Source organism: Tamandua tetradactyla, chromosome 4 (assembly GCF_023851605.1).
Source record: "Tamandua tetradactyla isolate mTamTet1 chromosome 4, mTamTet1.pri, whole genome shotgun sequence".
NCBI lineage: Eukaryota > Metazoa > Chordata > Mammalia > Pilosa > Myrmecophagidae > Tamandua > Tamandua tetradactyla.
In genome coordinates, this window is record NC_135330.1 from 31,963,003 (window position 1) to 31,989,418 (window position 26,416).

At 41.0% G+C, this 26,416-nt stretch overlaps 1 protein-coding gene across 12 annotated transcripts in view; it reads right to left on the minus strand.

Moving 5' to 3' along the window:
- SEC16B (SEC16 homolog B, endoplasmic reticulum export factor) overlaps positions 1 to 26,416 on the minus strand; it is a 99,291-nt gene that overhangs the window by 32,806 nt on the left and 40,069 nt on the right. For 6 of the 12 annotated variants that reach the window (XR_013174121.1, XR_013174116.1, XM_077157094.1 and 3 more), the window contains exons 1-10: positions 17,741 to 17,880; positions 9,217 to 9,564; positions 7,786 to 7,898; positions 6,861 to 6,981; positions 6,006 to 6,114; positions 4,627 to 4,771; positions 3,204 to 3,355; positions 2,782 to 2,843; positions 1,816 to 1,951; positions 1,117 to 1,347 (exon numbers count right to left, since the gene is read on the minus strand). Coding sequence is in view for 4 of the 12 variants with exons in the window: in XM_077157094.1 (XP_077013209.1) it covers positions 1,117 to 1,347; positions 1,816 to 1,951; positions 2,782 to 2,843; positions 3,204 to 3,355; positions 4,627 to 4,771; positions 6,006 to 6,114; positions 6,861 to 6,981; positions 7,786 to 7,898; positions 9,217 to 9,506 (1,359 nt within the window). In the remaining 8 variants the exon portion in view is untranslated. The other 6 variants (XR_013174117.1, XR_013174119.1, XR_013174118.1 and 3 more) reach the window with 5 other exon arrangements.

The window sequence follows — 26,416 nt, forward strand, 5'->3', positions numbered from 1 at the left end:
ATGAAAAGAATACTTTGCGACAAGTGAAAATTATATGAAATTCATAAATTCATATAATTAAGTAAAGTTTTCTTGGGGCACAGCCACACCCATTTGTTTATGTATGCCTGTGGCTGCTTTTCCACTACAACAGAAACCAGATGGTCTGCAAAGCCTAAAATATTTAATATCTGGCCCTTTAAAGGGAAAGTTTGCCAACCCTTGATACAGTGTTTCCTAAAATATTTTGTTAAATGAAAAAGGAACATGCAGAAATGGTACAGACTGTCCTAGAAGAACAAAAAAGAACAAAATAAGGAATTGGGTGGCAGGAAGATGGAGGGTAGCCTTTCCCCATTAAGTTTCTTTGAAGTTTTTACTTTTGAATTATGTGAATATATTCACAAATAATTATTTTTAATTTACTTTAGGGTTTTTGTAAGCATGAGTTCAACTTCAGAATTAAACATGGTATCACTCTTCATCTGTTGAATCAAATTCTTCAATATTGGTAGATATACCTTAGATACAGCTGATAGGGGTAATCATTTGTAAACAACCTTTCTGGAAACTAATATATATATATATACACATGAAGAACTCTTTAAAAGCATATACCCTTTAAGCCAGTAATCCCATTTCTAAGAATCTGTCCTAAAGAAATAATAAAAGATCAGCCAAAACTTATGCAGCAAGTTGTTCAAATGGCATAAATAATAATGGTGACAAATTTGTAAGGAGCCTAAATATTCAAACAATGCTGGACTGGTTAAATAAAATATGCTACAGTCATATAATGTATTGTTATATAATCATTTTTAAAATGTTGTTTTTGAAACATATTTAATGGGATAATTCACTAAATAATGTTAACTAAAAAACAAAAGTAAACAATTATGTATGTAATTTTATCTTATATGTATAGAAAACTGCTAAATGTAAACATATCGAAATGTTAACAGTGGTTATCTTTTAATGGTATAACTATAGGTGTTTTTATTTTCTTCTTCATTCCTTTCTAAATTTCCCAAATGCTCTAAAATGAATGCTCTCTAATTGGGGAAGGGCAGGGTGGTGGGGAGGGATAATGATTCCTCTTTTAGAAACAAAAGACAAGCACGAGGGGGGCATACTAGCCTTCTTTCTCCCATAGTAGAGAAGTTTAGTGAATTTCTCCACGATCTGTGCAGGCGTCTCCACACTGGGAGGGATCTCCCCAGTGAGCAGGTTCGGGGAGCCAGAAGTCATCACTGGCAAGTCCTCGTCCGTCAGGCTGATGAGGTTAGCCATGGGGAGCTGCCTCTTGTACTTCTCCAGCTTCTTGCAGTCTTGCATCAGCAGCTCAGCTATATCAGACCCTACCATGGACTGCAAAGCAAAGCGAGTCACCCTAGGAGGAGAATCCTAATAACCCTCAAGCTGGCAGTCAAGGCTGGAGAAGGAAGGTACCAGAGCATCTGCCGTCTTCATAAAGAGGCAAATCATGCAAACACAAACCCAGGAAGTTCTTTCTTGAACTACTATATTTCAAAATTCAGCTCCCCTATCATCGTACTCTTATACCTTTCAGGAGACACAACGGTTGCCAGAAATATTCACAATTTCATAAGCACACTATCCAGCTGGTGCAATAACCCAGGAACTGTACAATAATTCCAGGCCAGGGAAGTAGAGTAGCAGAGGAAAGGTTACCTGGCATTGACATTTGAGCAAGTTTTTCCCTTGGAGCAATTCTTTGCTTCTTTAATATCGCTTTCGTAATCATGCCATAAGCCCACTTTATCTATTTCAGTCTGGCCTGCATCTACCCAACCCATCAGAGCAGTAATACTTAACCCCATTCTGCCGACAAAGGAGAACCAGCAGTTGCCAGAGCAGTGCCGAGTCTCTGCTCCTCAGTATCTCAGATTTGCGGCTCTGAGCTGCTTTTTGCTGGCAGAATGTCACGATATCCACCTTGTGTACATCTTCACTATGGAGAGATTTCAGGGAGCAAAGAGTGAGCTGGGCAGATACTTCCCTGTACAGAATTCTGAGGCTTCTCCTGGAGTACAAGGGACATGGGCTGGGATGGGATTTAGATGGAACTCGGACAAGCTAGGGTAATGAGTGCATGAGAGTTGTTCCCTTGTAAAACAGAAAGAGACTTCAGAGATTCTCTGGTACAATGCTTCCATTTTACAAATGAGGAAACTGAGGCCTAGAGACCTGAAGTGCCTGCTCAGAGAGGGCTAACTGAACAGTCCAGAGGATGCCCAAGACTGAGACCCTGATCCTCAGGCACCCAGCCAGGACAGAACTCTCTTCACAAAAAAGGATACCCTGAATACATTTATCAGAAACATGGCCAGGAATTTAAAAGTAGTTCTAGCTCAGTTCTGCAGAGGGCAGACTTGCACACCTCTCAGTAACTCCAACACTGAAAATGATATCTTCAGAAAAGCCACTGCTGCAAGAATTTTTTTATGCTATGCTCCACTTATCTATGATTTCCCAGGCTGTGCACCACTTTAATATTAATATCTACTAATCACACTGAATGCTAAAGCCTCTTATCATGCAACCTCTGCAAAACGGAACTGATTTTTAGCTTTTTAAACCTTTATGTTAATTTTTCTTACTGCCCTTTAACTATGGAGTGCCTTGTCAAAATGGCTCTATCTTGTAGCACAGAGAATTTTATTCCAACAGGGGTAGACATTTCCTTCCAAGGAAGCCAGGAAGAAATCCCCAAAATGCTGATCTGGGCAAGAAGTTTTCCTAGCTTTCAAGTGCCCTTGCTCAGCAGCTCTTACAGTTCACCTGGTCAGAGGTCCTGGGAAACTTCTCATCTCCTCTTGTTCCTTGGAGTCATTAAGAATAACCTGGAACAGAAAAGCAGATTTGGTCTTCATGACTATGTCTACCCAATGTTCCTTTCAGTCCAACCCAGTTTCATCGTCCTAGGATGTGATTCGATGCCTTTTGGAAAAAGCAGAGGAACGAAATTGTGTTATTCTGTTGCTAAAAATGAGCCAAAAGCTTCGAGGAAAGCATAAGTCTAGTATCACTGCTTCCAGAGAAAAGCCAACCCCAATACAGGAGGTGCCTATGTTCCTGGAGGTATGGATGTTCCCAAAAGAACATCCCATTCTTGGAGATGCCCAGCTCAGGTAAGGGAAACAGAAGAAACATGCTAAGACTAGCTGGGTAAGCAGTGTACCCCTGTACAGATTCTTATTTACCTCCATGCTGTGCAGTTCAACAAGGGCTGTCTGCCCATCCGTGGGAGCACTGGGACCCACATACACCAGCTGACCTCCTGGCCCAAAACTCACAGGCGCATGAGGGACATAGAACTTCATGGGTGTCTTGGGACCAGCTGCCACGGCATCCTCTGACCAAGAGACACAAATTGACATTGTTAGCATTACTAGAATTTCCACAGACACATTTCTGTACAAATTGACTTGGGACCATGATGAGATTCTGCATGAGGTACATAATTAGAGAAAGTCCAGGCTAAGTTCAAATATTAAAGCTCTGAGATAAATAATATAATACAAGGATTTGAAAAGATAACCTACCAGGCCCAAACTTCTAATGAAGGTGCAGGGCCAAGGAGCTTTTCATGGTCTCCTTGGCTCTCATAGACCTTAATACCTCATGAGAAGTCTCTTACATCCACACAAAGCCATTATACTTTGTGTCCTGTCTTTGCTATACCTAATTTTCTCTGGTCTTTACTTTCTTACAAAGCTTCCCTGTTACTTAAAAACCTCTCTTACTAAGGAATGAAGTTGTGAGGCATGCAACTATGCGAATGAACCTTAAGGATAGTATGTTGAATGAAATATCAGGAACAAAAAGGCAAATACTATCATGCCTCACTCATATGGACTAAGTACAATACAAAAATTCAGTGAGGGCGGGCCACGGTGGCTCAGCAGGTAAGAGTGCTTGCCTGCCATGCCCCAGGACCCAGGTTCGATTCCCGGTGCCTGCCCATGTAAAAAAAATAAATAAATAAATAAAATAAAATAAAACAGCAAGAGAAATATATTATTAAAAAAAAAAAAAAACTCGGTGAACTGAAGTTGAGAGCTTGGGTTATCGGGCCGGGGCCTAATGTAAAGGTTACCAGACTTTAAGCTTTTATAGCAGTTACATCTATTCAGGCATTGTAACAGTTATTTCAAAATTCTGAAATATTGAGCTGTTTGTTTATAACCTGGTCATTCCTAGAAACTTCAGGTATTTATGTGACACCTGAGACTCAGAGCTCTGAAGTATGAAAGTCAGCATTATCCCATACAGGAACTGTTTAAAAAGTTGAAAAAGGGATCAGATTTCAATTAGAGATATGAATGTAGCTGGTCAGGATAGGACTTCAAAAAACAACAACAACAAAACCCTCTCTTATTGCTCCCTTTCCCAGCCTGATGATGGCTAGGGGCAGTGTTCCCTTCCAAGAATCAGCTATGATGCAATCTCCATTACAAGAGGTTCGGTGGGAAATAATGGAGCTGTCAAGTTGACCTTTCTGCCCAGGAGACCTACATACGCAAACAAGACAGACAATGACCTGTTCTTGGAAATACAGGGTAAGGGTGACTTTCCAAAAGACTTGCCACCTGGCCCATCTCCTCTGATCACTTTAGTACCCACCAGCCTGAACTGGACTCCAAGTTGCTGCAGCCATAGCACCATACTGCTCGGACTCATCCAGCATATACTGACTGAGCTCATAGCTGCTGGAGCTAAGACCAGACTCATGCTGTTGGAGAAGGTTGGACTCACTGGTCAATAACGGCTGGAAATTGAAAACAACAAAAACACATGGGAAGAATCAGAAGCAGTTTCAGAGAGCTGGTCTTCACGAGTGTTACTTCAAAGAAACAAAATTCAATTTTTCAAACAAATACAGTGGAAATGGATGTGTTTAAAGGAGAAGAAGGGTTTATTCGATTTACGGATATTTGCTGAGGGACATATTATAGCCTAGTAGAAAGAGTGCGGCGTTGGGGGTCAGGAGGCCAGAATTCAAACCTCAACTTTGTCAATGCCTGGCCGTTGTGACCTTGGACAAGCAGCTCAGTCTATCTGAGCTCAATACCTTCATCTATAATACAGGTCATCATATCTGCTACGCACCTCAAATATGTACACATGTATTTATTCCCAGACTATTTACAAAGCACCTACTATGTTTCCCCCAGACACTGTGCTTTATCCTGGGGATACAGTGGTATACAAGAAAATAATGTCCCTACCCCTGAGGAACTTACATTATGGGAGGACATGAGTAAAACAATGGATGCAGAAGCTCTTAGTATACTAGAAAGTGCTGTACACATGCTTATGGTTGCTGGCATTTGTGTTGTTACTATCAATCATAATAATTTATGCCCTGCCCTGTTAAGCACTCGGTATACAAAAGAAATGGTCCTCGAAAGTCATACAAATCTAATCAGGGATCAAAATTAATACATGACTGCCAAGAATTAAGGCCTATCTCTGTGGTAGTTTTACAACTTTTCCATAAATTTTTTTCAAATAACAATTAAAATAAATAAATAAAGCTATGAGCACCATTTGGTGGCCCAACTGGTACATGCAGTAAGAATTTAGAAGACAGAGATGGAAAAGTCAGGAAAGGTTTCAAGCCCTGTCTTTCAAGCCTGACTTAAAGATTCTAACAACTTGCCCTTTCCTAGATAAGCCAAATTGCTAATCCACTGTAGTCTCAAAGAAAGAATCAAATCCTAATACCTGGAAGCATCCTCTTCTCCTCTTTCCCAGCACCTGATCCACTTTGACAAAATGCAGAAGGGCCAGATCAGAGCCCCAGACCCATAAGATTGAAACGAGAAGACAGAGAAAGGAGAAGGTGTGAGTGGAGACTCCGTTAGGAAGGGAAGATGGAACCCTTCAGACTTCTAGCCACTGGAGATCTCCACCCCTAGGGGCCCCGCCTTGCCACCGCTGAGAATGCCAGCTGCCATGTGCTGTCACAGCCCACTTGTCCCCACGTCACTTAAGGTTACCTTATTCTTCTGAGCTCCAGGCAGCAGACTCTCTGGAAACAGCTCCCCAGGCCTCTCCTGTCCAGAGTTGGAAACAGGACTGTCTTTAAAAGGGTTCTGACCCTTAGATCTGTAGCAAAATGACAGGAATGGGTGAGAGGGGATCCTAGGCAATGCCCAACAAAAGGCTGAGCTGCTCTCTGCTGTAGGTTTTGTGCTTAAAAAATGTGAGCAGGTGTCAGGTCAGCCCTGTGCCACAGGGAAATGCATTTTCCTCCCATTCGCCACCTCATCTATTAATACCAGGAAGACAAGAGTGACTGCTTGTCTTCCATAGTCCATTTACCTGAAGTGACCTCAGTCAGGCCTTGCAGAGAAGGCTTGGTCCCTGCAGCCTATGGTTTTGAGGATAAAGACATGGTTAAGGGCACCAGGAGAGCTGCCTGGGCAAAAATCTCTTCCCTGCTCTGCCTTATCCCAAGGGGATGCACGGTTCTTGGGACACGAGAACAGGCAGAGGAGAAGCACTTACTCCCAAGCAGGACCCAAACATGAGACCTTTGCAAGGCCACACCTTCCATGCACCAACACAATGAGGATCCTCCTTTAGGATAGATCTCAGATGGCCTTACAGGACTGAGATTAGCCCAGATCCTAGAACTGCTTCTCAGAAATAAGACTCGCTCTCTTTTCAAAGGGTCCATTATTAACAGCTGGCCCAGGCCATCCTCCTGACCTACTTCCCCAGCCCTGCAGCTAGAACAAAAGCAGGCAGGCTTCTAGAGCTGAGGGAGCCAACACCAGACACTGTAAGGTTTGTCCAATAGTCTGAGTTTGGCTGAACCACGTTGAAATGGCCTCTCCTTTCGTACTTACTGGAATTGGGTCTCATTATTTATTCCAAACGGACTACTCCAAGTTTCATGATGATATTCAGTGAGGAACTTCTGATCTCGATAATCTTCATGCCATATGTAAGGACTCTCTTGCCTTGGAACTGCACCCTCAGAGAAAACAGAATGAATACAGGTCATTCCCTGTTTCTGAAAGTGCAAAAAGACATCAGAAAGCTGTAAAGCCGCGTTATAGAACACAGGAGGTATAAAAACATTTTTGCCAAATTAAATTAAGTTCATGCGTACAAGTTAAAGATGAAAAGTCTGTAATATGCCCCCTCAGTTCATACAATTGTACAATGGTGGGGATTGTGTAGGGTGTGTGTGTGTGTGTGTGTGTGTGTGTGTGTGTGTGTGTGTAAGTATATGTCGGACACTGAAACAGAGTACTCTTTGCTAACAGGTCAGAAGCTACCTTTATCATTCACTCAAAGCTTCACTATTGGTGAAAGTTAGAAAAAAAAAAAAAACTCCGATTTTTGCACATCTGCTGCCCTCAGGGTAAAGTGGTGGTCCAGCCCAGCCACACACTTGATGCCCTTGAGAACTGATTTCCTGTTACTTGGTCAGAGACTATAATCCCAGTTATAAGGAGATTATATGTAGGAGTAGGAGTAGGAGAAAAAATGTAGGTGAAGTATAAACCACTAACAACATAACAATAGTGGTCTCAGCACCATCACGTACATGTTCAAAGGAAGACAACTCCTTCCTATCTCTTCTCTTCGAGGTTTCTAGCAGTACCATCTTTGCTGTGGTCTCATCTGGCTAAGAAAGAATGGAGGGAGGAAAGGTAGCCCCTACCTCAGCCCAGTAGGTTACCTAAGATGAGCTTCCAAGCCCGGTTCCTTTGTCTCTGCCCTGTCTGCACCATCCCCAAAGGCTGCCTAAAGACTATTCCATACCTCTTTCTTCCTGTAGCTGCTGCCGATGTCCATGATAGTAATAACTTCCATAATCATAATCTTCCCTTTGAATTGGGGAATGATGGCTCTGATAGGGATCTTCATAGCCTGGCCTAAAATAATACAAAGAAGCCATTCACTCAAGGACGAGTGTGATAAAGAAAGAAGCCAATGGAGGGCCTAACAAACTAACAAGTTCAGGGGACAGAACTGTGACCCCAATCTAGAATTACCTTGAAAACCAAAATTAATTCTTGAACACACAAACAGAAAACACAGACTCAGAGCAAGAAAGAGGCCTTGTTACAGGATAAAAGACTGGATTTTTATAGTAAAAACATAGCCAAGTTTCTCCAGGTTTCCCACTTGCTCCCCAAATACACACATTCAAAACTACATGAGGATGTTACCTTAGAACACCTTTGTCTGATGTGATCTTAGAAAACCCTTTCATGAAATGACTATGCAAGTACCTAAGAAATCATTATAACATCAATGCATGTTATATATGAAAACATCAAGTTATACAATCTTAAATCTGACTCCTTTTATTGATTGACTTTAATATACCACCCTTTGAGAGGTCAACAACCCAAGAGATATTGGAAAGGAATATTATGTTATTAGTATAATGATACTAATACTAATAATAATGTTATTTATTAATAATAATAATAAATAATCCCTTGGTATTTCATAGGCACAAAATGCTTTACAATAATTGTCCTAATTTCAACCCTAAATTTGTAGGCAGATAAACATCATCCCACCTGGAAAAACTAAAGCAGAATATTGATGGCTTCTAAGATTCCATGAAATAGCAAGTCTAGTACAATCCCTAGAACTCAGGAGCAGAAATTCCAGATTCTCCAACCTAGTGAGTTACCTCACTAAGACTTTTCTTTCTGAACTCATAACCTGCAAGTTTATATCTGTTTTCTCTGAGAATGAAGAGGAAAAAACGTTCCCATGAATTCATTTGATACAAATTTTTTTTGGTCTAGCTCTCACAACAGGACTCTTGTTGTGAGAGCTACCAGGTGTCGTGGTAACCCTAGGCCAGACTGATCCAAAGTCCATGAGGAACTACTGACAGGGATCACTAGGAAAAGCTTTCCCACAGTCTACATATTTTGCCTTTTGCAATCCCAGAGCAAGTAGGTCCCATCAGCTCTCTTGCCTTTCACCATTCTTTCTAACCCACCTCCTCCCCATCATACTGTGAAGGCTCCATGAAGAAGTTCCACGAGGGAGATACTTGTCTTCAGTCACCCAAAACTAGTTTGGACAGAAAAGCATTTAGCTAAGGCAATGTAAGCTGGGTGGAGGAGGATGAAAAAAAAGAATAGAAATAAGAGTAAAAGGAAGAAGGAAAAAACAATTTGGTCATAGGCAGAGAGAGTCAGAGTCTTTCTAAGCAATAAATCATACCTTGTATATCTGGGATAACCAACTTCATAAAGGTCAAACCAGGACACTGGCTGGTGCCACTCCCCAGGCCTGTATGGTTGATGGGGCCACTGGTGGTCTGCCCTGGGGTCCAGGTGTGGCAGGGGTGTCCCTCGGAGGCCTTGCCTCTGATGCAGCCTCTCTCTGTTGTGCGGTGAGTGAGGAACGGGCTGGTTATATCCATCTCTCTGAAGCCCTGGATTCAGATCCTTTGATGGTACTGTGGGTCTTTCCCTGGTCTGAGGGGACTGCTGGGGCACCCAAAGTTCCATCTCTGACCTTCTGAATTTCTCTTGGGTTTTCAGTCAGTTGTGTGGCTATTTTATCTTCCTGTACACACACACACACACAAATATATATATATCATCATCATCACCATCTTAAGCCTATATCTACACTTGGAGGTTGATTAGGTTTTAGGCAAAGAGGCTCAGCAGTCAGTTATGGCCCCCCAAAATCTTCTATCTAAGCCCAGCACCATGGGTACAGATAAAGAGACAAAGTATATTGATGTTGCTTTAAAAATTAAAAAGTAGGGCCTCGGTGTGACCTCGCGCTTCCCCGTGGTGCCGTAAGAGGGGTGCACAAGTGAGTCAGCGGAGTGAGGTCGGCTGATGGGCCTGCTGCATTGAAAGCGGACTGCGCGCCGTGCCAGCACTCTCAGAGCCTGGGAGTAAAGCGGGGAACCAGACTAGCGGACCCCCAAGCCCCCGTGTGCCGTCGAGCTTTTCGGCTCTCCAACTACCACCGTGCCCTCTTCCGCCTTCACCGGCTCCTCCGCCACTGTCCTCGACAGCCTTGCCATCCTCACCTTTCCTCCTCCAGAACAGCTACTAGGGGAGTAGAAACGATACAGAACAACTCCCGGAGCCATGACAGAGATCAAAAAGACAGCGTACCCCATCCTGGAATGGCTGACTGGCTGGGAGAACCCGCTCCGGTGAGATCGCCGAGGGGCGCGGGCTTCCCCGGGCAGGGCGGCAAGTGGCCAGAGTCCCTTCCCTCCTCCTTCCCGGGCCAGCTGGCAGAATTGGGCAGGCAGTCCCCTTAAGCCGCGGCAGCTGGCACCCCACCACGCGAGGCCCCCCAGACCAACTGAGAGAATTGGATCGGAAATCCCCAGGCCGCGGAGAACGGTGACCGGGGGGGTCCCTTCCAAACACGTGACTCCCCGGTCCAGCTGGGAACAGTGCACACTCCCGGGCCGCGGCAGCTGGCGCCCTCCGGTCACGCTTGGCACCCCGGCCCGACTAGGAAATTCGGACAGGCGCTCTCCCGGGCTGCGGCGGCCGGCGACCCTCCCCACGTTTGGACCCCCAGGCCGGCTGGCACTCTTCCAAGACACTTCGGCTGGCGAACCTCCCCCACAGCGAGAGTCTTCCAAAGTTAAAGGACCCACAGCACCTTTTACTGGTGGGACCCGCAGACAAACGTGTGCCACGAGTGCCACCTACTGGGCAGGATAAGAAAAACAGAACCCAGAGATTTCACAGAAAAATCTTTCAACCTGTTGGGTCCCACACCCAGGGAAATCTGACTAAATGCCCAGATGCCACGCTCAGAAAATTAAAAATATGGCCCAGTCAAAGGAAAAAACCAATAGTTCAAATGAGATACAGGAGCTGAGACAACTAATGCTGAATATACAAACAGAAATGGAAAACGTCTTCAAAAACGAAATCGATAAATTGAGGGAGGACATGAAGAAGACATGGGCTGAACAAAAAGAAGAAATAGAAAAACTGAAAAAACAAATCACAGAACTTATGGAAGTGAAGGATAAAGTAGAAAAGATGGAAAAAACAATGGATACCTACAATGATAGATTTAAAGAGACAGAAGACAGAATTAGTGATTTGGAGGACGGAACACCTGAATTCCAAAAAGAAACAGAAACTATCAGGAAAAGAATGGAAAAATTTGAACAGGGTATCAGGGAATTCAAGGACAATATGAACCACACAAATATACGTGTTGTGGGTGTCCCAGAAGGAGAAGAGAAGGAAAAGGAGGAGAAAAACTAATGGAACAAATTAACACTGAAAATTTCCCAACTCTTATGAAAGACCTAAAATTACAGATCCAAGAAGTGCAGCGCACTCCAAAGAGATTAGACCCAAATAGGCGTTCTCCAAGACACTAACTAGTTAGAATGTCAGAGGTCAAAGAGAAAGAGAGAATCTTGAAAGCAGCAAGAGAAAAACAATCCATCACATACAAGGGAAACCCAATAAGACTATGTGTAGATTTCTCAGCAGAAACCATGGAAGCTAGAAGACAGTGGGATGATATATTTAAATTACTAAAAGAGAAAAACTGCCAACCAAGACTCCTATATCCAGCAAAATTGTCCTTCAAAAATGAGGGAGAAATTAAAACATTCTCAGACAAAAAGTCACTGAGAGAATTTGTGACCAAGAGACCAGCTCTGCAAGAAATACTAAAGGGAGTACTAGAGTCAGATACAAAAAGACAGAAGAGAGAGGTATGGAGAAGAGTGTAGAAAGAAGGAAAGTCAGATATGATATATATAATACAAAAGACAAAATGGTAGAGGAAAATATTATCCAAACAGTAATAACACTAAATGTTAATGGACTGAATTCCCCAATCAAAAGACATAGACTGGCAGAATGGATTAAAAAACATGATCCTTCTATATGCTGTCTACAGGAAACACATCTTAGACCCAAAGATAAACATAGGTTGAAAGTGAAAGGTTTGGAAAAGATATTTCATGCAAATAACAACCAGAAAAGAGCAGGAGTGGCTATACTAATATCCAACAAATTAGACTTCAAATGTAAAACAGTTAAAAGAGACAAAGAAGGACACTATATACTAATAAAACGAACAATTAAACAAGAAGACATAACAACCATAAATATTTATGCACCGAACCAGAATGCCCCAAAATACGTGAGGAATACACTGCAAACACTGAAAAGGGAAATAGACACATATACCATAATAGTTGGAGACTTCAATTCACCACTCTCATCAATGGACAGAACATCTAGACAGAGGATCACTAAAGAAATAGAGAATCTGAATATTACTATAAATGAGCTAGACTTAACAGACATTTATAGGACATTACATCCCACAATAGCAGGATACACCTTTTTCTCAAGTGCTCATGGATCATTCTCAAAGATAGACCATATGCTGGGTCACAAAGCAAGTCTTAACAAATTTAAAAAGATTGAAATCATACACAACACTTTCTCGGATCATAAAGGAATGAAGTTGGAAATCAATAATAGGCGGAGGGCCAGAAAATTCACAAATACGTGGAGGCTCAACAACACACTCTTAAACAACGAGTGGGTCAAAGAAGAAATTGCAAGAGAAATTAGTAAATACCTCGAGGTGAATGAAAACGAAAACACAACATATCAAAACCTATGGGACACAGCAAAGGCAGTGCTAAGAGGGAAATTTATTGCCCTAAATGCCTATATCAGAAAAGAAGAAAAGGCAAAAATGCAGGAATTAACTGTCCACTTGGAAGAACTGGAGAAAGAACAGCAAACTAATCCCAAAGCAAGCAAAAGGAAAGAAATAACAAAGATCAGAGCAGAAATAAATGAAATTGAAAACATGAAAACAATAGAGAAAATCAATAAGACTGATGGGCCCTTAGCCAGATTGACAAAAAGAAGAAGAGAGAGGATGCAAATAAATAAGATCAGAAATGGAAGAGGAGACATAACTACTGACCTCACAGAAATAAAGGAGGTAATAACAGGATACTATGAACAACTTTACGCTAATAAATACAACAACTTAGATGAAATGGACGGGTTCCTGGAAAGACATGAACAACCAACTTTGACTCTGGAAGAAATAGATGACCTCAACAAACCAATCACAAGTAAAGAAATTGAATTAGTCATCCAAAAGCTTCCTAAAAAGAAAAGTCCAGGACCAGATGGCTTCACATGTGAATTCTATCAAACATTCCAGAAAGAATTAGTACCAACTCTCCTCAAACTCTTCAAAAAAATCGAAGTGGAGGGAAAACTACCTAATTCATTCTATGAAGCCAACATCACCCTCATACCAAAACCAGGCAAAGATATTACAAAAAAAAAAAACTACAGGCCAATCTCTCTAATGAATATAGATGCAAAAATGCTCAATAAAATTCTACCAAATCATATCCAACAACACATTAAAAGAATTATACATCACGACCAAGTAGGATTCATCCCAGGTATGCAAGGATGGTTCAACATAAGAAAATCAATTAATGTAATACAAATCAAAGCAAAAAAATCACATGATCATCTCAATTGATGCAGAGAAGGCATTTGACAAGATTCAACATTCTTTCTTGTTGAAAACACTTCAAAAAATAGGAATACAAGGGAACTTCCTTAAAATGATAGAGGGAATATATGAAAAACCCACAGCTAATATCATCCTCAATGGGGAAAAATTGAAAACTTTCCACCTAAGATCAGGAACAAGACAAGGATGTCCACTATCACCACTATTATTCAACATTGTGTTGGAGGTTCTAGACAGAGCAATTAGACAAGAAAAAGAAATACAAGGCATCAAAATTGGAAAGGAAGAAGTAAAACTATCACTGTTTGCAGACGATATGATACTATACGTCGAAAATCCGGAAAAATCCACAACAAAACTACTAAAGCTAATAAATGAGTACAGCAAAGTAGCAGGTTACAAGATCAACATTCAAAAATCTGTAGCATTTCTATACACTAGTAAAGAACAAGCTGAGAGGGAAATCAAGAAATGAATCCCATTTACAATTGCAACTAAAAGAATAAAATACCTAGGAATAAATTTAACTAAAGAGACAAAATCCTATATAAAGAAAACTACAAAAAACTGTTAAAAGAAATCACAGAAGACCTAAATAGATGGAAGGGCATACCATGTTCATGGATTGGAAGACTAAATATAGTTAAGATGTCAATCCTACCTAAATTGATTTACAGATTCAATGCAATGCCAATCAAAATCCCAACAACTTATTTTTCAGAAATAGAAAAACCAACAAGCAAATTTATCTGGAAGGGCAGGGTGCCCCGAATTGCTAAAAACATCTTGAGGAAAAAAAACGAAGCTGGAGGTCTCGCGCTACCTGACTTTAAGGCATATTATGAAGCCACAGTGGTCAAAACAGCATGGTATTGGCATAAAGATAGATATATCGACCAATGGAATCGAATAGAGTGCTCAGATATAGACCCTCTCATCTATGGACATTTGATCTTTGATAAGGCAGTCAAGCCAACTCACCTGGGACAGAACAGTCTCTTCAATAAAGGGTGCCTAGAGAACTGGATATCCATATGCAAAAGAATGAAAGAAGACCCATATCTCACACCCTATACAAAAGTTAACTCAAAATGGATCAAAGATCTAAACATTCGGTCTAAGACCATAAAACAGTTAGAGGAAAATGTTGGGAGATATCTTATGAAACTTACAATTGGAGGCGGTTTTATGGACCTTAAACCTAAAGCAAGAGCACTGAAGAAGGAAATAAATAAATGGGAGCTCCTCAAAATTAAACACTTTTGTGCATCAAAGAACTTCATCAAGAAAGTAGAAAGACAGCCTACACAATGGGAATCAATATTTGGAAACGACATATCAGATAAAGGTCTAGTATCCAGAATTTATAAAGAGATTGTTCAACTCAACAACAAAAAAGACAGCCAACCCAATTACAAAATGGGAAAAAGACTTGAACAGACACCTACCAGAAGAGGAAATACAAATGGCCAAAAGGCACATGAAGAGATACTCAATGTCCCTGGCCATTAGAGAAATGCAAATCAAAACCACAACGAGATATCATCTCACACCCACCAGAATGGCCATTATCAACAAAACAGAAAATGACAAGTGCTGGAGAGGATGCGGAGAAAGAGGCACACTTATCCACTCTTGGTGGGAATGTCAAATGGTGCAACCACTGTGGAAGGCAGTTTGGCGGTTCCTCAAAAAGCTGAATATAGAATTGCCATACGACCCAGCAATACCATTGCTGGGTATCTGCTCAGAGGACTTAAGGGCAAAGACACAAACGGACATTTGCACACCAATGTTTATAGCAGCGTTATGTACAATTGCAAAGAGATGGAAACAGCCAAAATGTCCATCAACAGAAGAGTGGCTAAACAAACTGTGGTATATACATACGATGGAATATTATGCAGCTTTAAGACAGGATAAACTTATGAAGCATGTAATAACATGGATGGACCTAGAGAACATTATGCTGAGTGAGTCTAGCCAAAAACTAAAGGACAAATACTGTATGGTCCCACTGATGTGAACCGACATTCGAGAATAAACTTGGAATATGTCATTGGTAACAGAGTCCAGCAGGAGTTAGAAACAGGGTAAGATAATGGGTAATTGGAGCTGAAGGGATACAGACTGTGCAACAGGACTAGATACAAAAACTCAAAAATGGACAGCACAATAATACCTAATTGTAAAGTAATCATGTTAAAACACTGAATGAAGCTGCATCTGAGCTATAGGTTGTTTTGTTTTTTTTTTACTATTATTATTACTTTTATTTTTTTCTCTTTATTAACATTCTATATCTTTTTCTGTTGTGTTGCTAGTTCTTCTAAACTGATGCAAATGTACTAAGAAACAAAGATCATGCATCTATGTGATGATGTTAAGAATTACTGATTGCATATGTAGAATGGTATGATTTCTAAATGTTGGGTTAATTTCTTTTTTTCCGTTAATTAATAAAATAAATAAATAAATAAATAAGTAAAATAAAATAAAAAAGAATGGGATGCTCATATGGTTAGGATGTTTGTATTTGTATGTTGTCATGTTTAATAAATAAATAAATAAAAGAAACATAAAAAAATCAAAAAGTACATTTAGGTGTAGAAGACTTGGAAGAAGACATCAGCATAGATGCAAATAAAAAATCCAATCAAAGTGTCCCAATTCAACAAATGTTTGTTTATTCCATCAGCAAATATCTCTTCAATATTTTCCCTGGGTACCATGTGGTCTCATGGAAATAGAGGGCCTTGGAGGGATCTAGACCAGGGTATAAATCCTAGTTCCACCTCTTACTGCCTATGTGATCACAGAAGTTAATTAACATTCCCAAGCCTTGATTTCCTCAACCATAAAATAGGTACCATAATAACTACCTTACAGTGTTACTGATCGAGTTAGAAATCATTATGAAAAAGTATCTAACATGCTTCCTGATACATATTAACTGTTCATTAAATAGTATTTGCATTGTCATTATGTCCTCAGCACTGTGGGATAGTCAGAGACGAATATTACCATAGCATAAGTGGTTGAAGACATTTCTTAAAAAGAAACTGGAATGTCCTCCCAATTAGACCTGTCCTCCAAGGGAGCCAACAACATTCAACTTTGCAATTGCCTACATGGGAAACTAGAGAGCCATATCTCAATACTACTTCCTAGCCAGAGATTTTAAAACCTGGAAGTCAACCTCAGTATCAAACTAATTTTCCCCACCCATTGTTTAAAATACAAAACAGCTCCAGGTGACTGGTCCCCCTTCCCCTCTGCTCACATCATCATCCCAGGAAAGCACCTGCATCCAGCTACCTCCAAAGGGAAAGGACACTTCAGATCTTGCTCCTTCTTAGGGACTCTCTCGTGTCAGAAGCATACACCAACTCAATCAGCCCCCATCTTTTTTCTCCTCACGGAATCGTTTTAGGTTATAAGATTCTGATCAATCCAATTCACTTGTTCCTTTCCTGCAACTACCAGCCTAATGTAAAAATTCATACCAGAAAAAAAAAAAAAAAAAAAAATTCATACCAGAACAAAAGGGCAAAAGGGCAAGTGTCGAAATCACGGCGTCACTGTGCCCTGCTGCCCTGCAGCTCGGGCCCACAGCTACCAGCCCAGGGCTGTGACATGGCAGTTCCAGTTCAGAACACACAAGAAGAGTGAGGCACAGAGGGGGCTTCCGCCTCAAGGTCAGTCACAACTCAGGCCATCCTTCTTCCCGTGTCAGGCCACTTCCTTGAAAAATTCAGGAGCAAGGAAAGCCTTTTCCAGCAATACCCAGGAAAGGTCAAATGCCCCAGACAGTGAATGGCCTTTCCAGAGGGCCCATGGAACTAAATGCATTTGGACAAAAGAAAGTGCAACAAGAAGAAAGACGCTTTCACCTTGTCCCCAGCTATTTTCACTATCCATCCTTACCCTGACTGCAAAAGTACAATACCCAAACTCTTTGCCAAAATCACGTCATTGTGTCTCCGTGAGATAGCAACTCCAGTACGTTAAGCCTTACAATAAAGGACAGACGAAAAGCACCTAAGATTGCAAAATGAAGGAGCTACATCTGTAGTGATAAGTCACACTCACACATTCACATAAGTGACAGTTCATGCCCCCAATAAGGGCAATATTGTCTTTCTTTATCATTCAGCACAGCCAGCACAGCTAAAAGAAAGCAAGCAAGGGACCCAGCATTCCCACACACCTGCTCTGATGGCTTCCCACCTTCCTTCAGCGCAGCTCCAGGCACCTGACCCAAGAGTGCCTCCTTCCCCCTTGAAGACTGTCAAAGTCCAGGTGCCACATCTACCAAGACGTAAATGGCCCTCAACTCTACAGCCAGTTAGTTACCTTTGCAACGGCCCGGCCTCCATGGAGTTGATTCATTAGGGCAAAGTACAGCCCAGCCACCTCCGTCTGGGCCAGATCTGACTCGGCGTATTTGCTCAGAACGCTGTCAGAGGCTCGTGCTTCTATTTACCTGGTGTGGGCTGAGGCAAGTTCACTCACAGAAGAAAGCACCCAAACCCCCACAGCAAACAAGGAAGAGGGACAACAGAGAGAGGAAATTCAGACGGCCCTGAGGCAGCCCGGTCTGGTGAGAAGAATGCCACCTCTGAGGTGTTGGCTTGTGGCTCTGCCACTTGCTGGCTCTATGAAAAGGGTCACTTATATCACTTCTCTGAGTCTCAGTTTCTTCTTTTCTAAATTGGGAATAACAACACTTAGCCTATAAAGGTCATTAAGAAAATTAAATGTTGGCAAAGTGTTACATGACAGATGCTCTATGAATAAATACTAACTTTTCCTTTCAGTGGGGTTGAATTAATTCCACTAGTGTGGGCGGGGGAGGTAATACTCAATAATCAGTAGCAAATACCTGACTTGCCTGGTTTGGGCTTTTATTCCTGCTTCTTTCCTTTGGATTCTGCTTGTGTAACCAATTATATTGTCTAGCTGAAAGGCAAATTTAAATGTCCAATATTGAACTGAGGATACTGAAAATTTTCTATTATAACAAGAAATTTCTCACATGTGAAAAAAATACATATTTCTGCAGTTTTACTGAGGTAAACACAAAGAAGCTCATAGCTACTTTTTCCTTTGTTCTCTAATTTTTTATTTAATTTTTTAATGGGTCTTATATGTACATGTGACAAAACTCAAACAATATACAAGAGTATATAATGAGTATATATATATATAAAGTAAGTCCCCTTCCTACTTCTCTTTCCCAGCTAGCTGGTTTCGCGTCTACTCTTGAATTAGTATTTTAAAATTCACAATTTGCTTTTAAAAGGCCTAAACAGTTTATTCTTTCTTTGAAGAAACATTTATTGAGCTCTTATTATGGGCCAGAATTTGGCACACATAGATATGAAAGATACAGTCCTTGCCTTCAAAAAGCTCAGTGTAAATGAATCTCTTCCCTGTCACTAGTCCAGGGAAGACCATCGCTGTTGTGTCACATGCTCAGACAGGGACAGGTACCTGACCTAGAAGGTTTTGTCTCTGTCTCACAACCGACCTCTAGGACCTGGCAATTCAACTCTCTGACTGTAGATTATGCTTTCTTACCTCACTGGGGGGCCCTGAAAGTTAACTCGCTAACGGCTACGCTGCCTTTTTAATCCCCCTGGGAGGAAGAACTGGAGAAGGACACACACACACTGACATCAGGAATCATAATAGGACTGACTGACACAGATTCAGGTGTCAAATCATATGCTGTGATATATCACAATAGCATTCATAAAGGTTTAACTCTTTTGGCTTATAATATGTTGGTCCTACCTCTGTAATACCAGCTGTATTGCAGGGATGTTAACTTCAGAAGGGACTTGAAAGTTTATTTTAACTCTATTACTTTATTGCTCATAAATCTAAGATCAAGAGAGTGGAACGATTTACTCAAGAGTACAAAACTAACTAGGAGCTCAGGCAAGATTATGCTGGTGTGCTGGCACTGTCTCTCACCAGTTTACAAGAGATGATTGTTAAATATTCAGGAATTTTGTAAGCCAGTTTTTACACTGTTGGAAATCTGAATTCCACTACAGAGAGAATATTTACACCACAGAAACTGGCAAATGCTACAAAGCAAGAGTTGTTTTTTTTCCCAGAGGGTCAGTTTACCAGCACAACAATTCCAAAATCCTAGTTTCTAATTCAACATTCTTTCCACTGCAGAATTGTCATTCAATACCCTTCATTGCACATCTCTGGTTTAAATATCTAGCCCAGTTATTGCAAATGCTCCTTTTGTGACATCCCAAAGCATCTCTAATTATCTCAAGAGTTATTATGAAACTCTTCAAAAATTCACCAACCAAAATTAATTTTAATTAGCTTTAATTATTTTATATAGACATATGGCATCCGACATGTATATGGGTCACAGAATGAAATAAATTGTAGTGGGATCTCCCACTCCAAAAGGTTTGGGACTGATCAGCCCCCGCCTCCCTGGACCCCACACATCTGCAGTTACTGAAGTTTGTCATTCAGCCTAGTAACTCAATGCCTCCCAATTTCTAAACCAAATTTACCCATACCTGACAACATATTAGCAACTCAATCCCTATTAGGAGGTGGGCTGGAATTAGAGTTGCTACCCCACATCTAGGTTGCAGTGTCCCTGCAGTTTCCCCCAGGCCCCCTCATGCACAAATGACTGCAGTCTTCACATTATGCCCCAAAAGTATCCTGTCCTCATGACTCATTCCCGCTCTGCATTCCAACTATCCACCGTGACTGGAGCCATGGACATTTGCTAACTTAAGTGAACTTCCTTTCTCAATCCTTGTTCTCCTCCGCAATTTCCTAACTAAGGTTATGTTTCACATTGAACTAATTATCCCAGTTTGACATCTCTCTAACAAAAATTGTATTACTTCCAGGAGAATGCTCTGCTACTCTCTACCCACTAGAATAGGGCTAATAGATAGATTTGAAGAACCACCTAAATCAGATCTGGTTCGTCATGAATCCTTGAGCACAGTAATGTAATGTCTGATTACCCTTGCAAGGATAGCTCAGCTGATAAGATGTTCCCCAGACCAGATCCCATTCCTTAACTGAGAGTAAAAAGTTAGAAAACAGTCTGCAAGGCTCTACATCAAGATATTAATAGCAGTTTTCTCTGGGTAATAGAATGCTGGGTGATTATGTTTTCCAATTCTTGCTTGTACCTATTTTCTAACCTATTTACAATTAACATGCATTATTTTAAAAGACAAAAACAAATATCATTATTTTTTTTGAACATCACTGCTATGTTCAAACTTATAATAATAGATCAGTAATTCGTTAAGCTTCCAAGTTGCCAAAATAGGGCAGCGACCTACAATTGTGCCTAAGAGTTACTTCTAGAGGACCACTTTTGTTGCTCATATGTGGCCTCTCTCTCTTTAAGCCCAACTCTGCAAGTAAATCATTACTCTTTCCCCTTCATGGGACATGACATCCAGGCAAAAATTCTTCCTGACAACATGAGATATGACTCCCAGGGATGAGCCTGGCCCTGGCACCATGGGATCAACAATGTCTTCCTGACCAAAAAGGGGGAAAGAATTGTAACAAATAAGGTATCAGTGACTGAGAGAGTTCAAAAAGAGTCAAGAAGCTACTCTGGAGGTTAGTCTTAAGCAAACTTCAGCTAAACATTGCTACTTATCATGGTTTGCCAAACCACAACCAAAACCATTCCTGCCAACCCTAAAAAACACCTAGGGCATTATCTGAGATTCTACAAATGTCCCATGCACTATGATTACTTTCCAGAAACCTACATCCTTCAGATGGGTTCCTAGGCTAGATAAGTCCTGAAACCCAGAGGGACCAGCCTCACAAAAACATCAACTAGTTCCATCCCCCTAACCCATATTATTGACAGCCCTTTCCAATGGGAGAATGCCCAAATATACCTAAAGATCAAGAGAAAGATCAAAGGAGAACTTGGAGTTATAACAGAGAAGATAGGATTTAATGAACAAGTATGATTGCTGAATCATTACACTGATATTTCTTTTAGTCTCCAATGTCTCGGAGCAGCTAGATGTAAAAACCTAAAACTGTGGAACTGTAACCCATATCAAACTCTGAAATCTGTTATACAACTAATTGTTGTCATATGCTTTGGAATTTGTTGCTTTTTTGTATATATGTTACTTTTCACAGTAAAAAAATCATGCAAAAAAAAAAAAAATGGGGCAGTGACTACCCAAAGCTTCGATGATTGATTAACTGTGCTCATTCTGCTCTTCTGGACAGAGGTCAAATGGTTCATTCACTAACAAAATGTTTATTGAACACCTACCATATGCCCAGCATTGACAAATCCACTGAGGATACAAAGATGAATAACATGGTAACTACCCTAATGAAACCTTCAGTTTAGTGAAGCAGTAGATGTTCAAATATGCAATCATAACACAATGCAATCATCATTCTCATAGATGTATCACTGATTTACTAATGGAAGCACAGCAGAACATGCTCTCGAAATGAGGCAATGTGCTATTAAAGGCTATTAGATAAATTAAACAAGACAGATGAATGCCTAAGCTAGAGCATCTGCAAAGAGGATGGAGGAGGGAGGACAAATATATTATATATATTTTTTAATAAAAGAGAATCTTCATGGATTGGTACTCTGTTGATTATAGATAACAAGAAAAAAGGAGAAGAGGAGGAAAACCTTAAATTTTCAGGTCTTGACAAGGGTACTGTGTTGACTTTTTTTTTTTTCAATAGATAATCTTAGAAGAGGAACCCATTTGGTGGGGAAGATGATGAATTCAGAATGGACATTTTAACTGCAAAGGGTTTGTGGGGTATGGAGGTATGGGTGGTCAGTAAGCAGATGGTTGTAAGAGTCTAGACCTCAAGAGAGGTGTGAGGAGGAGAAAGAGATGTGGTGGTTGAAGACACAGACATGGATAGTTTTACCTAAGGAAAGCTTGCAATAAGAAGGCAAGTCCAAGAATAAAGCTACGAGAAACACCAACATTTAAGAAGTGGGCACAGAAAGAAGAGGCTTCATATGAAAAGTGCCATGGAGATACCAGAAAGGGAGGGGGAGAACCCAGGAGAGGGCAGCATCCTGAAAAGAAAGGGATGCAGCGGATTAAAAAAAAATGGGGAGAGCTGCCTTCAATGCCAAATCTTGGAGAAATACCACAAAAGGCAACAAATAAAAAACATTTTCTGGATTGCAGTAGTGAACCAATGGGAGGTGTGGTGATCTCAAAGAGAATTCGAGTAGAAATATGATCATGAGAAAGGAGTAGAAACAGAGAAACCACTCAAGTATCAAATGGAAAGAGGAGATAGCAAATATAAATTACTCTTTCTAGCAGCCTGGTTATGAAGAAAAGCATGCAGCAGCTGGGACTACCATGAGGCACTCAGATTTGAAGAATCGGTTTAGGGTAGACAAAACTAGAGAGAGTTAAATGGAGGGATCGAAGATATGGAAAAGAAAACACAATTGCCAATGTAACAAATCTTAGAACAGGTTTGTCTATGGGACTCAAAGTGTAAGAGATGAGTACAAACTTAACTAAGAGGAAGCATGCTCCTTCACGCCGACCAATTCATATATAAGGAAACTAGAAATGGAGAATTCATGCCCCATAGCTACAGATAAAATCTGTGGAACAGAATGCCAAGTTCTACTGGCTGAAAAGTAGAATGAACATTTGGTGAGAGAGTTAAGACAAACTGTGGAGGTTTGGAATGACCAACACGGAAAACAGAAATGGGTTTTAAGCAGGAATATGTCTTCAGAGGGACAAGTGGGCTGGAAATGCAGCTGTTCCTGGACACCTAGAATGACTTTAAGGTCCATGGAGAAACTGGCCATCTGCACTTTGTTCTGTGTTCTGTCCATAAGACCTAGCACGGTGCCCAGCATAGGACAAGAGTGCATAAGGATTTTATTCATACATAATTAGATACCCTACACTTATAGGAGCAACAGCTATACCCATATGATTTTATCTAATAGTTTCCACAGCCTGAATGGACTGACAGGTACTTTCCAGAGAAATAAAAGAGAACAATAAAGAAGTGAGTCATAGGGGCTAGCAAAAGAGTGGTTGAAGGGATGTACCTGGAACAGAAAGGAGACAAAAATGGACATAAATTTTCTGCCAATCTTATTAACTGGCATTCCTAGCTATTATTAAAGAGAACCACCTTCTACAGGAAAGTGGAAGAAAAAAGTTAAATCACAATAAAAAATAATCTTAGCCAAAGTGGGAATGACTGGATCATGTAGGCAACTGCATTTCCAATAACATCTGATACATCATGGCCTTTTTTAGTCAACAAGCATCTCACATCTTAGACCTCAAGAATGAGTCAAGGGGAGAAGGTTAAGTGCAGAGCAGCTGCTTGACACCAGCAGACAAAATCACCCCATGGAGCAGGCCTCAGACACGGGGAGCTGGTGGCCTCAGCCAGAGACTGGCTCTAAGACTCTGACCCTTTCCTTCAGGCGAGCTGGGTGGCACGCAAGATACAGAGCAGCATGTGCTGACCAGCAGGGCTAGTTATCAGGAAGGAGATATGCCAGGAAACATTAAACTGAGGGCCAGAAACAATTAGTCTGTGTATCATCCATGACACAGGCCGCGGAGGCTACCAGTGCCTATTCTGAGGCTCTGACTCTTACCATAATCTTAGAAGTGAATGTCTGCACACAATGTAGGTTTTCTATAAGACTAGAAAATCCTGTGCATGAACCCTGGCAAAAGGCTCTATTAAACAGCACCTTATCCAGCTGTCTACAAACCTGCCCTCATTGCATCTGCCCCTGGGGCCAAGAGCTGGAGAAGTGGGGAGTCATATAAGAAGAAGAGTAACTGCATCCTTCCTTATCAGCCTGGAGTTGGCAGCAGTGACCCCACCTTTTTCCCTCATCACTCTTCCTATTTTACTGATACCCCCAGAATCATGATGAGCCGGGCAGGAGAGGGATGCTGCCATGACTTCTGACACCACCTCAAGCTCCACCAGGCACAGCGGTGAGCCAGGATGGAAAGAATGAAATGACTAAATGAAATAAAGGGCCATAATATTTTTGGAGTGTTTTCCAAACTCCCCCAAGGTCAACAGAATGTAAGTTTCCTAAAGGAACAGAAAAACACGGTGGCACTGGAATAAGGCTGCCAGGGTCTGAATCTCAGCTCCACTGTTCAGAAGCTGTGTGAACGTTGCGAGTTATTCTGTGTCTCCTTTTCTTCAGCTGTAAAGGGGGTGATAACAGAACCTACCTCGCAGAGTTATTGTAAGGGTAAGAGTAGATTTTAAATCTACAATGTGCTTGTGATAGTATATACTCAATAAATTCTAACTATTATTATTTCCCTGGAAATACTGTAGTGTTTAAGAAGTATTCTACACAAGTTGTCAGTAAGGAACTGGGTGACTGTTCATTACTGCTGTGAATTCCCAAACTTTTCTTTGACAGTCCAGTGCCTCCACTGAGCAATAAGCTGAGATAAAAGTGGAGAAATTGTGTCACACAACCATACAGGAGGAAAAAGGATGGTCTAAGGTGAGAACGTCAGAATTAGAAACATCAAGAAAGTGCGTCCAAGTGCTTCTCACACTGGAGTACTTACAGTTTCAGGAACAATGCAGGATGACAGAGCATAAGAATCAATACTGTAAAAAGTATTTTAATTTTAAACAAAAACAGATATGATAGAATGAAGTTCAATATTTCATTAATTTTTTTTAATTTTTTATTTTTACATGGGCAGGCACTGGGAATCGAACCCCGGTCTCTGGCATAGCAGGTGGGAACTCTGCCACTGAACCACCACGGCCCACCCATTATTTCATTAATTTTTAAAATAAGCATAAGACTCAAAGAAATTTCATACGTGCAATGGGAGAGATATACACACACCCCTCCACAAAGACACACCCTGCACCCCAGAAGTCACTCTCTGTCCTTCGCTGGAAATGCTTAAGAAACACATCGTGAACAAGAGGAGACATTCAAACATACAGAGCCACTGAGCTGGAAAAAAGTTCTGGAATGTATCCATCCCTACAGGCAAGGCAGCACCTGAGACTCAGGCCAAGGCCCTCAATCACAGGCAGCTCTTTCACTGAGAGACCAACAGCACTTTAAGCTCTCTACTGCTGGAGAAGAATTCTCTATTACATAAGAACCTACAGGGTACCCAGGAGTCCAGTGACTCAGTTTACCTGGAACGAGTACTGTTTCTCCTCCAGGGAAGGTAGATCCTCAGCTCCTTATAGAAACGCACCCCATATTTTAGGGTCCAGATGCTCTTCCTGGTGTGTAACAGCACATGTGTAACAGAACTGGAAAACAAGTGGCTGGGACTCTCATTTAAACTGTTTGAATAGGGGTAACAGCCATCATGCCACTCGGCAGCCTTCTCTTCTCCAAGTTATACAGTCCCAATCCTGTCTGTGTTCCTTATAAAATTTCCTTTATAAGGAATCGATCATTTCCAAATTGATCATTTTGGAAAATAGCAAGGGTCCACGGGAAAGAAAGTAAGAATTGAAACCATGATTCCGTTTTAGCTCTGCTATTTCTTAGCCAGGTGCCTTTAGAAAAATTACTTAATCTCTATGAACCCCAGCTTTTTTAAATGAAGCTTTAAAAAGTATTCATAGGGCTACAATGTAGATGAAGTGAAATGATAAAGGAAAAACACCCAGGGAAGTACATACTACATATAAGAAGTTTTCAATAAATCTGTGCCTTTCCCTCATCTAGGTTCTTTACACTCTAACAACTATAGGACAGTTAAGAGAGCAGCTGTTGGAATAAGGAAAAAAATGGATTGGAGTCCCATGCCTCCAGTGATCTGTAAAACTTTGAGCAAGT